Source organism: Monodon monoceros, unplaced genomic scaffold (genome assembly GCF_005190385.1).
Source record: "Monodon monoceros isolate NGI ecotype Baffin Bay Population unplaced genomic scaffold, NGI_Narwhal_1 Super_Scaffold_12, whole genome shotgun sequence".
NCBI classification, from domain to species: domain Eukaryota; kingdom Metazoa; phylum Chordata; class Mammalia; order Artiodactyla; family Monodontidae; genus Monodon; species Monodon monoceros.
The window spans coordinates 60,718,586-60,731,549 of NW_021703768.1; the positions used below are offsets into that span (position 1 = coordinate 60,718,586).

Below are 12,964 nucleotides of genomic sequence, written 5' to 3' on the forward strand. Positions count from 1 at the left end.
GAGAGGCCCGCGTACCGCAAAAAAAAAAAAAAAAAAAAAAATCTAGGTGATTTCCTGTTAAAGCATAGAAGGCAGATAGAAACTATGTTAGTGAATAAATCAGATAGATCAAAACTGCTCTGGGTTTTGGCAAATAGGGTGGCTTTGTGGTAACTGAATTGTAAATTTTCATTTCTTTCTCAATTCAGCATCTTCATAAAACGAAGGCATTTTTTTCAGCTGAAAAACATCACTTTTATTAGTCTGTCATGATTCATTTTCACCCATTCCCTCCAGAAAGGCACTGAATGCATTCAGGTTTAGAAGTTGCTGGAACCGTAATGTGGCCATTTGTAAGTGCTGACTGTTAAGTTGTGTGGTTTCCTGAAATGAAAGTACCACCAAGTGGTATGAAGATATCATGAAGATGCCAAAAAGCCAACTGTTGATAGAGGAACTATTACATTTGAGCCATAATAATTAGTAAAGCTAAAATATTAATTTGTCTCTACCAGGCCTGTTAGCACATAAAATGATACACAGTTTTTGAGAGCCAGGAGAGAGAACTTTAGACACAAATGCGGTGGCTTATGTTCTCTCAGCTACATGAATGAGCTCTGGTGTGTGGCTCAGGCTGTTTCAGAAATGGTCATGTCATCAGCAACATCTTTGCTGAAATAGAAGGAAAATAAATTCATGTATGCTTCAGTGATCAGGAAGAAAAGGGTCCATGATCCAAGGTGACTTGGAATCTAGTGGAATATGAGCTATTATTATCCAGTAAATTCTGAGCCTGGAAGCAGAATTGGACCTCTAAAGCTTCCTAAGGCTTTTCTTTGACAAGTGCCAATAAAGACCATCAGATGGGGAACAACAGTAATACAGATGACTCTAGATTTGGTTGTTCATGATGAGTTCATGCTGTTAATTGTGTTGTTGGTTGAGCTCTGTATTCCTTAAGTGTCAAGATACCACAGAACTAAACAGAAGTATAAGGAAGCAGTGCAAGAGAATTAAAGCACAATTAAGGTTCAAGGCACTAAGGGAAAGCCCTTGTAGAATTTATATAGGTATTCCTCTCAACAACTGAGCCTGGTCTCCTAGGTGCTGAATGCCCTCCCTGGTCCATCCTGAAAGGACTCAGGATTCAGCTTCCAAAATTGCTTCATTTCTGCCAAGTAGAACATGTGTTCCAGTTGTCATTCTGTTGGCTCCTGTTAGACCTTGCAGTTCTCCCTTGACTGACATTTTCTAATTCACCTTTCACCTAATTCCTGCTCCTTCCCCAAGGTCTTTTGGGCTGGGAAAACAAAAAACAAAAAAAACCCACCTCTTTCTGCTTCCTGCAGCAAGAACAGAAATCTCTTATCTGGCTCAGCCACAAGCTCTTAGAGCCGGGGCAGCTCACGTTAGCATTCTTTCCCAGGTTCCTCATCAATAAGACACTGATAGATAGAACTATCTCCTCAGTGCGTGGTCCTGGGAACAGCATGAGAGAGGGCTGATAAACGGGTGCTAGATGAGGAATTAGTGAGGCCCAACCTTATCAGTGGTGTGCATTTATTTATACGATCCGTTTCCCCGTCCAGATTTGACATGAGGCAGGATGATTCACTCTGGAGACCAAGCACGTCCGTCGCTCTATTTTTCTGTCAATGCTTTATTTAAAGACCTGATTTCTTTCCTACTGATGATCCGTTCAAGCATGCCCAGTTAAAGCACACCTTTCCTTTCCTTGCAGTTGGCTCTGAAAACCCGCCGTTAACAGTAATCCGCAAATTTGTACACCTGTTGGACCAAAGTGACTTGGATTTCCAGGAGGCTCTGGAGGTAGCACGATTAAGGGAAGAAGTGGTGACCAAGATCAGAGGCAATCAACAGCTGGAGAAAGACCTGAACCTGATGGACATTAAGATTGGGCTCCTGGTAAAGAACAGGATCACACTGGAGGTCAGTGGGGTTTGTGGGACTGTTGGTTCCCAGAAGAGAGAAGACGCTCGTATATTTGCCCACAACACTCTGGTCCAGCTAAGTTTCTTTGGAGTCCAGAAGGAGTGGCCCAAAGTTTATTTACCATTTTCATGACCACTTTATGGTCTTAGACCTGCAAAATTCTGTGCCCCCCTTTTATGACATTTGGTAAGACTTCTTTACCATTCTGAAAGGAGATTTATGTAAAATAAAACCAACTTACATATGTACCTTCATAGCAAGGCTAAGGCCTTTCTATAAATATAAAAGAGAAATTCAAAGAAATGAATTTATAGTAAAAATACATATTTCAATATGAAAATACATGGGCCTGATGCCATTAGATGTGATAATGTTACCAGAGACTTGGGCCTCTTCACAGAATAACCACAGATTGAGAGAGCTACAGATGAGACTGGTCAGGTGAGTGGTGGAACTGGCCATGAGTTCTTTTTTCCAAAGTGGAGAACAACTCTTTGTAATAAGCCCTTGAACAGCAAAGTGTGGTCTTTCTCCACCCCCCACCACTTGGCATGGAGTTGCCATCCTAGAAAATTAAGTTTATATTAAAATTGTGAGAATCTATGTTGTGCTTATATGTAAAACTATTAGATTCTAGGCTCAAGCAATTATGCACAGAATTTTGACCTACGTGAATGACCAGCAGGACATTAAAAAATCCAGCCATGCGACATATGGACAGTTATTTACACAGGACCATCCTACAAACTGCAGGACAGCAGAGCATCTGTCCTCCCCAGGCCCCGCTTACTGGGAGCCAGTGGTGTCTCCAATCCATCAGATGTTAGCCCTCCCCAATCCACATTTCCAAAATGACCCCCTACAGAGTGGCATTTCCCTAATAATAGCCTCCAAATAAATAATGCTGTAGTTTTGTACCTGTGAGAAACCTGCCAGTGTCAAAGCTCCCCCAAACTATGTGAAAAGTGTCATTTTTACCCAAGAAAAGGAGATTTCCAGGGTAAGACCTCTCTCCATGTCCCTGTTCCCATGCCACGTCAGTTTTCAGAAAACCAACAGGGCGGGGCCGGGCAAGTTGACCTTCCGGATGCCCTGAGAAGGCTACAGTGGCTCAGAGGTAGAGAGCCAGCTGCTGGTGTGGTTCTGGAAAACTACCAGGTGAACAGGCATGGGAGGCTACCAGCTAAGTGGACATGGGAACGCCTCACTCTTGTCTCCGGCCCTCACAGAGATACCAGCAAAATAGTGCCGAGAAAATAAGGAAACGAGAGCAACTCGTAAGACAGGAAATGATCATCTTTTCTAAATATTAAGGGAAAAAACTACAAATTTAAAAGTTCTGCTTTTAACTCTATTTTCATTGTTTTATCCAGGAAAGCAATAGTACTTTAGTCTTTTAAAAAAATAATAATGTGTTTGTATTGTTGGATACATATGAAAACTTTTAAAGTATAATATATTCCAGAAGGTCCTTCAGAGAATGCCTTTTATAGCTTTACACTGCTGTTGTACCCTACTCCCATAAAGTTGTAAACAGGAAATGCCTTGCCTTTTAAAATAAAGGCTTAGTTGCAAAAGAGTAGTAGAAATATGTAGCTTGTGGAAATACAAATGTGGCAGATTTTCGGATCTTTACGAGTGTTGAAGATTTTTTAAAGCATTACTAATTGTTAGCATTGTGAAACAAAGTTAATTTTTCGCCTTATATTTTCAAACACCAAATATTTATCAAACACTGATTAGAAGTTAAACTAGTGATTCTCAAGGACGTACTCTTTTGTCTTATCATTAATAGTAGCATTTTTGGTTTGATGATAAGAATAGTGCAGTTGAAGTTTTATTTACAGTAGTGAAATAATGGGGAACAACCCAAACCCGAAAACAACAAACAGAGGACAGTAGAACCAGTCCGACATGTATGTTACACAACCACTAAAACTAACGTTTCTGAAGAATATTTAAGGGCAGGGGAAAGGGTTGCAATATAATGGAGAAGAAAATAGTACCTAAAACAGTACGATTTCATTTGTTGTAAAAAGTAGATATACACTTAAGCTAAAAGAAAAAAATTAAGCTCTTTTTCTTTGCATGGTAGAATTAGCCATATATATATATATATATTTTTTAACATCTTTATTGGAGTAAAATTGCTTTACAGTGTTGTGTTAGTTTCTGCTGTATAACAAAGTGAATCAGCTATACATATACATATATCCCCATATCCCCTCCCTCTTGCGTCTCCCTCCCACCCTCCCTATCCCACCCCTCTAGGTGGTCACAAAGCACAGAGCTGATCCCCCTGTGCTATGCAGCTGCTTCCCACTAGCTATCTGTTTTGCATTTGGTAGTGTATATATTCCATGCCACTCTCTCACTTCGTCCCAGCTTACCCTTCCCCCTCCCCGTGTCTTCAAGTCCATTCTCTACATCTGCGTCTTTATTCCTGTCCTGCCCCTAGGTTCATCAGTACCTTTTTTTTTTTAGATTCCATATATATATGTTAGCATACGATATTTGTTCTTGTCTTTCTGACTTACTTCACTCTGTATGACAGACTCTAGGTCCATCCACCTCACTACAAATAACTCAGTTTTGTTTCTTTTTATGGCTGAGTAATATTCCATTGTATATATGTGCCATATCTTCTTTATCCATTCATCTGTCAGTGGACCCTTAGGTTGCTTCCATGTCCCGGTATAGTTTTTAATTTTTTTAACAATGAGCATTTGTTGAGAAAAAAGTTTAAAGGGAAGTGGCTTAGTTCTTACAGAGCAACTCTGGCTCTCTCTAGTAACCATGTGTCTTACAATTCTTTTAAAATTGGCGTTCCTTCTGGAAACCTCAGAAAGTCGGTGGGCGAGTGAGTGAAGTAGCTAATATTGGTTTTAAGCAAAAGAAGAGGTTTGGAAATGGAGACAGACAGCTGAAGTAGAAGTTTCTGGGAGGCATAGGGAGGAAGAAAGGTCTAGATTCAAACTAGCTTGAAGGAAAAGCAAAGTAGAAATTGAAAGTAATCTTGAATTGCTAAAATTCCTATTGATGGGTGTGTCGTATCACATGAGTGCAGACTTGTAGGCCAGGGCTGTCTGTAACCCAGGATTGAAATTTATTGTATTGCTTAACTTCTTTGCTTCTTTATGAGCATATTTCCTTGGGTATATTCCTTAACCTCTCTAAGCCTTGTTTTTCTTCACTGGAAAATGTGCTAAGTGCCCTACGTGGATTGTTTTTTTGTTTGTTTTTTTGTTTGTTTGTTTTGCGGTACGTGGGCCTCTCACTGTTGTGGCCTCTCCCGCTGCGGAGCACAGGCTCCGGACGCGCAGGCTCAGCGGCCATGGCTCACGGGCCCAGCCGCTCCGCGGCATGCGGGATCTTCCCGGACCGGGGCACGAACCCGCGTCCCCTGCATCGGCAGGCAGACTCTCAACAACTGCGCCACCCGGGAAGCCGCATGGATTGTTTTTATCTTCACAGAAGCTCAGTAAGATTGCTATCATTAAACCCATTTTATAAATTTAAGGAAACTGAGTCTTAGGTTAACCTGAGCAAGGTCACAAAACTAACTGTGCTTTGCAGATACTCGTATTTTTATGACTCCAAAGCCCAAGCCCCTTGTCTTAGTCCACACCTTCTACAAAAGTGCGTATACTCTAGCATATTACCTGCATGCGGATATCCTGTTACCAGGGGAAGGGAAAAGATGGTGGCAACTAAGGCAACATTGAGATGTGGGAATATTATGAACAAGTTAAATACTGTTGCTCCTTCGAACCAGTATTCCTCAAATGTTCAATATTTATTGGTAAGAGTGGAGGACATTGGGCTTCCCTGGTGACACAGTGGTTGGGGGTCCGCCTGCCGATGCAGGGGACGTGGGTTCGTGCCCCAGTCCGGGAAGATCCCACATGCCGCGGAGCGGCTGGGCCCGTGAGCCATGGCCGCTGAGCCCGCGCGTCCGGAGCCTGTGCTCCGCAACGGGAGAGGCCACAACAGTGAGAGGCCCGCATACCGCAAAAAAAAAAAAAAAAAAAAAAAAAAAAAAAAGAATAGAGGACATGAGATCTCTATTAATAAAAAGCATATGCCTCTCTTTGGAATGCCTGTCTGGGTTGGCCTTTGTCCCCTTCTTCAAGCTTTCCAAGGCAAACCTCCATTCACACCAGAGCTTTTGTGAGCCAGGTGTAATTTCACAGGGAAGACAGAAGAAGGGCTTATCCCATTGAAGCGTGCTGCTCTGTACTTGGATCTCCAGCAGACAGACGGTTCCCGTGGCACAGCTGCTGGCTCTCCTCTCCCCTCCCACTTCCCCTCCAGGGCTCAGCATTTGACTCTGCTCTTTCCCTTCCTCCAGTGCTCTTCCTGAGCTGTCTTCACCAAATCTGTTAATAATGCGAAGGAACTTGGTTCTGCCCTAGAGCTTGCTTACCACCCCGTCCTCTGTGCTCTTCTGTATATGTCAAAAACATTACCCTAAAGATGAAAGTCTGCAGCAAAACAAAGGAATAGTCTCCAGTTTCCAGAGCTACTTCCATTGCAAGTAGTTGGGGGACATCGGGGGTGAGGGGGGCCGGTGATGGGGAGGTTAAGTACCAAGATTTTTTTTTCTTCTGTATATTTAAAATCAAGATAATCAATTTATTCCATGTATTTGGGGGAATTGAATCTCTACACATCACCAGTTATCTGAAGAGGAGAAACCTGGGTTAAATGGAACCGTAAGCCAGTTAGTCTAGTGATGTCTTAGGACTTCTTATAGATAAGGGTATCAGGCCACCGCCTGCCTAGACTTCTCCCGAACCTCCATCTGGAGGTAACTACGCTTCCTTTCTTCATCTTGAATGTGATTTATATATTTGTGAAAGAAGGGGGGAAGTGTCGCCTTCTTAAAATTTTTATAGAAATGAAAATCAAGTTCCTCCTCTTTCCCCATATAAACAATTAGGGGAACAGAAGTAAAGGATTAAGTCAAGTTTCCCCTCTCTCAGCTGAGAATAAAGAAGAATGAAGTCATAGACCTTGAAGGCAATGGATGTAACCACATAGAACTATCTAATCTCAATGCTCCAAGGGTTGTTTTGGGGTTTTTTTTCTACCTATGAGCTGACCCCAGCTATGGGAGAAGGGGGTGCTGGGGGGTGAATAGATTTGGAGCTTGTCCTGTACAGTGGTTCTCATCCGCAGGGATAATTGGAAATGGGGACAGGCACATTTTTTGTTGTCAAAATGACAGGAGTCCCTACTGGCATTTGGTGGAGAAGGGCCCAGGATGCAAGATGGGCAGCAGTGCCTGCACAGCAAAGCATGGTAGTGCCTGAAATGCCCGGAGGGCCCCCCTCAGGACTGGTGGTGGAGAATCCTGATACTGGCTGCAAACAGAGTCCTCATGTGGAGGCTGGGCTAAGAGCTCAGGGAAGCAGATGGAAGAAGTTTTAGGAAAAACAACTTTCTTGCCATCTATGCTCTGGGATGGTGACCCAGTGTTCAGTGGCAAAGGAGGCATTCTAGAGCTGTGGCTTTCGTGTAAGTCACATTCCATTAGTGAGTCATGAAATCAATTTAGTGTATCACTTCAGCAGATTTTAAAAATGGAATAGAAAAAAAGCAAATTGAAACGGTCAGAGTGTGTCCCAGTAGTAAGAATAAGCATCCTTTCGTATAGTGTGTGTGGGTAAGTTTGCCAATAAAAGACATAAAATGTATTTTTTACTGTGGGTTTCTGTAAAAATGTTTGGTAGATCCATATCTAAACGATCTACTCTGGTTCATGAGCCTTTAAGCCCCTGAAGGGGACACAGTAGCCTCAGTGACCTCTTGACAATGTTTCCAGCCACACATTTTCCACATTTCCCTGTAAATAAAGGAGCATGATTGGGAGGGAAAACCCTTAACTTTGTTAAATATTTAGAGGCTTCTCTTCCCTTCCATTTCTAATTTCTACATTGCATATTTTTTGCAAGTGCTTCTATAGTTTCAAAAGATATAATTCATTCTTTGAAAGGTTACAGTTTAGGAGTGTTTAGTATATTCCCAAAATTGTACAACTATCACCTCTCTCTGACTCTAGAACATTTCATCACCCCAAAAAGAAACCCCAAAGAAAATGTTCTGGAATTGGATTGTGGTGACAGTTGCACAACCTTGCAACTAGATGGAACACCACTGAATTGTACTCTTTAAAAGGATGAATTGTATAGTAAATGAATAATATTTCAATTGAAAAAATACCCATATTCATTAACAGTCATTACCTATTCGCTCCAACTCCCAGCCACAGCAACCTTTAGTATACTTTCTATCTTGATAGATTTGCCTGTTCTGGTTTTTCATATTAATAGAGTCACACAATATGTCTTCTGTTGTGACCAGCTTCTTTCACTTAGCATAGTGTTGGGTTTTTTTTTCGCGGTACGCGGGCCTCTCACTGTTGTGGCCTCTCCCGTTGCGGAGCACAGGCTCTGGATGCGCAGGCTCAGCGGCCATGGCTCACGGGCCCAGCCGCTCCGCGGCATGTGGGATCTTCCTGGACCGGGGCACGAACCCGTGTCCCCTGCATCGGCAGGCGGACTCTCAACCACTGCGCCACCAGGGAAGCCCATAGTGTTTTTAAAGTTCACTATTTTGTAGTAGCATAAATCAGTCCTTCATTCCTCTTTACTGATCAATAACATTCCATTGTGTGGATGCACCACATTTTGTTTGCCCATTTATCAGTTGATGGACACTTGAGTTGTTCCCTCTTTTCAGCTGTTATGAGTAATTCTGCTATGAGCATTCATGTACATGTTTTTCTGTGGACATATGTTTTCAGTTCTCTTCAGTATATACCTAACAGTGAAGTTGCAGGGTCGCATGGTCACCTGTGTTTAACTTCTGAGGAGCTGCCAAATAACTGTTAACGTTGAGCATCTCTTCGTGTGCTTATTAGCCACTCGTAGGTCTTCTTTGGGAAAACGTCTGTTCACATCCTTTGCCCATTTTTTAATTGGGTTATTTGTCTTTTTATTTTTGAGATGTAGGAGTTCTTTATAGTATATTGTGGGTACAAGTCCCTTATCTAAGAAATGATTTGCAAATATTTTGTCTCATTCTATGGGTTTTCTTTATTGATAATGTACTTTGAAGCACAAAGGTTTTAATTTTTATGAAATCCACTTTATTTTTTTCTTTTGTTGCTAGTGCTTTTGGTGTCGTATGTAAGAAACCATTATCTACATGCACAAAGATGCATGTACAAGAAGGCTCCCTACACACTCTGAAATAGTAATAAAATGTAAAGAAACTGTCTATCAAAAGGAATATGATTAAATAAATTATCACACACACACACCCCTAAAAGAAACCATTGCTTAATCCAGGGTAACAAACATTTTTGCCTAGGTTTTCTTAGAAGAGTTTTATAGTTTTAGCTCCTACATTTAGTTCTTTGATCTCTCTTTTTTTTTTTTTTACATCTTTATTGGAGTATAATTGCTTTACAATGGTGTCTTAGTTTCTGCTTTATAACAAAGTGAATCAGTTATACATATACATATGTTCCCATATCTCTTCCCTCTTGCGTCTCCCTCCCTCCCACCCTCCCTATCCCACCCCTCTAGGTGGTCACAAAGCACTGAGCTTATCTCCCTGTGCTATGCGGCTGCTTCCCACTAGCTATCTATTTTACGTTTGGTACTGTATATGTGTCTATGCCACTCTCACTTTGTTTTGAGTTAATTTTTGTTTATGGGATGAGATCTGACTTCTTTCTTTTGAACCTGGATATCCAGTTGTCCCAGCATCATTTTTTGAAAGATTATCCTCTCCCTGTTGAATTGTCTTGGGACCTACATCACGTCCTAAGAACAAATGCATACAGCTTTGGAGAACAAATATTACAAAAGCCAAATTCACCTGCAATTTGGATTTTCTTAATTTCTTTAACATTCTCTGTCCGTTTGTTTCTTCGTGAGGGAAATGTGGAAAATTAATCTTTCCAACTGTGTGTGTCTCAGGGTGTCTGAGAAGGAAGGGGGTAAAGAGTACCAGCATAAAAAGTAGTAATTTCATAAAAATTTTTTCCAGGATGTAATTTCACACAGAACAAAACTGAATAAGAAAAAAGGTGGAGAAATGCAAATACTGAATAACACTGACAACCAAGGGATCAAAAGTTTGAGTAAGGAGAGAAGAAAAACACTGGAAACATATCAGCAGCTTTTTTATCTTTTACAGGTGAGAACAGTTTCTTTCACTGTGAGTTTTGGGTAAATGCTATGTCCCCGTTGGTGTTTTACAGTAGATCTTGTCCCATGCTAAGGCTATAATCGTTTACATGTTCTGAGCACTATTAAGTACCAAGTGCTATTCTAGGTGCTTGATATACATTATCTCATTTTAATTCTTAGTACAGCCCTGGGAACCATCAAAAAATAATTTACTGATATTCCTGTATTACATGTGAGAAAACTGAGACACAGCCAGTAAATGGGAAAACAAGGGTATTGGGACCCTGGCAGTTTGACTTAAAACTTCAGTCACGCTCTTCATGACTACGTTATACTGCCATCGGCAGAAACAGTATAAATCTAATAATAGCATCAGATGCTGTCAAACATGAAAAGATTAAAGTAACTGTATGAAAAACAGATCTGTACCAGGACCAGACTGCCCTTCTTTTGAGGGAGGAGCCAGAGAGTTTGGATTAGGGAAATGGGATCCCTTTTTTATTTCATTATTTCCATGGCATGACTGTGATCTAAGTGAACAGTAATTTTCCATTGCTTCAAGAGTGTGGGTGAGAACTAAGCTGGACTGGTTAGGGCTGGACTCTGTCTGGTGGACTAGTTTTTTGTTTGTTTGACCATTGATCAACCTCATCCGCCCACCAGCACATACAATTAGTCCCAAAGGAAACAGTGAGCGATAGTGAGAGATAGAAACAAAGCCTCCCCTCGGCAGGAAAACTTTCCCAAAAAAAGATGGATCAGCAGTTCTTCCTTGAAAGTCAGGTGTCCCTGGGGCCGCTGCTGGTGGCAGTGATTCCGTCAAGGCGTGGAGATGCTTGAATCTTTGCTTGAGGACGTCGCTGGCATTAGGTGCACAGAGAACACATTACCCAAAATATAAATGAGGTGTGGCTAGACCCGTTGAGAGAAGAGACGTTAATTTTGGTAGAGTTGAGAATTCTCTACTTTGAGTGGCGAACAGGTGTAGTACTCCAGATGTCCACCATGTGGCAGCATAGAAGGAAAAATGTTAAAACAGAATTGTCCATGGAATCCAGTGCTTAACAACAGCTTCCTTTCCAGAAAGAAAGGGGGCTCGCACTAGGCAGGGGAAGGTTTTTTTGTCTGCTGAAATTAGGTTAATAGGCATCCACCAGTTATAAATTTAATCTTAAGCATTTATCATTTTTTTATTAATTTTTATTGGAGTATACCTGCTTTACAATGTTGTTAGTTTCTACTCTACAGCAAAGTGAATCAGCTATACGTATACATATATCCCCTCTTTTTTGGATTTCCTTCCCATTTAGGTCACCACAGAGCATTGAGTAGAGTTCCCTGTGCTATACAGTAGGTTCTCACATTTATCACTTTTGACATCCATGAACTTCCAAGTGTACGAAGCTTCTTTAGGATTTAGTTTTCTATTGTTGGATTTTCATAGAATTTGTGTCATTTAGGAAGGTGAAAATTTAGTCACTGGCCTAAGATTTGTATAGTTTACCCTGTTATGTAAGTGGAGGCTCACTAATGGGAAGGAGAAAAAGCATAGGAGCGTGTTTAGAATAATTCCACAAGGTTTATTCCCTAAACGATCCAAAACTAATAGAACCAGAGCATGACCATTCAGTACTGAGTGAAGTGTCAAAAAATCGTTTATTTTTCTTCACCTTTTCTCCTGTCTGCTTTGGAGACATTAACCCAAGACCAATGAGGAAGCTATAGAAAAGCAAATGGCGTGGATCCCTTTCGCCTTTGGCAATTCTTAGCCAAAGTAGCAGGTCAGCTAGTGTAGGTTTTGCTATGGGCTTGTCTCTTCTGTATGAGCCTAAATTTAAAGTTTTTAGGTCATCGGAGAGGAATGAGGCTTCTTTGGCTTTAGAGTAATTTTCCTTTCTCAAAAGCCGATATGCTTAGTGTGGGAAAAGAATCACTCCAGAATGCTAAGAAAAAGGTTGTCCTGAGCTGCTTATTCATAAAATTTCAGCCAGTCATTATGAGCTTGAAAGTAAATCTAAGTGGTAAACTAAACTAGAATTAGGGTTTTCTTAAAATTTTTAAAGCCAAACTGCTTGAGACTCTTAAATACTGGTTTCCATGTATGGAAAATTTTCTTTTCTCATTGGAAGGAGGATAAAGAGTAGGACTATCAAATTTCTCTGTCACCTTAATATTATATTTTTTTCTTCTAACCTCCATCTGGTGTAACTCCTTCAGAAAAACCACATTACCACAAAGACTGGTGCTACATCTCTTGAACTCCATCCTAAGCTGAACTACATGTCAAGTTTTTTTTAATTCTTGTCCATCTTTAAATTTTTTTTTAATTTAAAGAGATTCTCTCTTCGGATACCAGGTCTATCAGCCACCCCCCTCTCTCTTCTCTTCTTTTTATCTTAGCCTTCTGGGGTGGTTCTTTTCCCACACTAAGCATATGGGCTTCTTGTCAGGTTCTTCTGGCATTTCCCCCATGAACTATCCTGACCTTCACCCCTCTGTTCAGCCTTCCTGCCTCACTCCTACCTTCTCATGCTTTCTAAAACATCATGGCCATCCCACTGTCTCCACATGTAAATGTATCCTTTTCTTTTTCTTTCTTGTCTCAGAATATGGGATGTGTTTCCTTCATTCATCAGTCCTTCTAGGACAGTCTATTTGGCTGAGCCCTTGGTCCCTTCTTGCCAGTCTCTTCAGATACCAGATCTATCAGCCACCCCCCGCCTCCTGTGTTTCTACAATAAATATTACTGTGCGGCTCCAAATGGTGTAGAGTGTACATAATACAATTATACTCCATTAAATATGTCATGATATAGTATATAAAATTT

The 12,964-nt window shown here is 41.1% G+C and overlaps 1 protein-coding gene across 4 annotated transcripts in view; it reads left to right on the plus strand.

Annotated features, from left to right (window-relative positions):
• IQGAP2 (IQ motif containing GTPase activating protein 2) overlaps positions 1-12,964 on the plus strand; it is a 284,603-nt gene that overhangs the window by 235,212 nt on the left and 36,427 nt on the right. For all 4 annotated transcript variants that reach the window (XM_029216538.1, XM_029216541.1, XM_029216540.1 and 1 more), the window contains 2 exons: positions 1,721-1,929; positions 9,994-10,143. In XM_029216538.1, the coding sequence (XP_029072371.1) occupies positions 1,721-1,929; positions 9,994-10,143 (359 nt within the window). The remainder of the gene's footprint in view (positions 1-1,720; positions 1,930-9,993; positions 10,144-12,964) is intronic.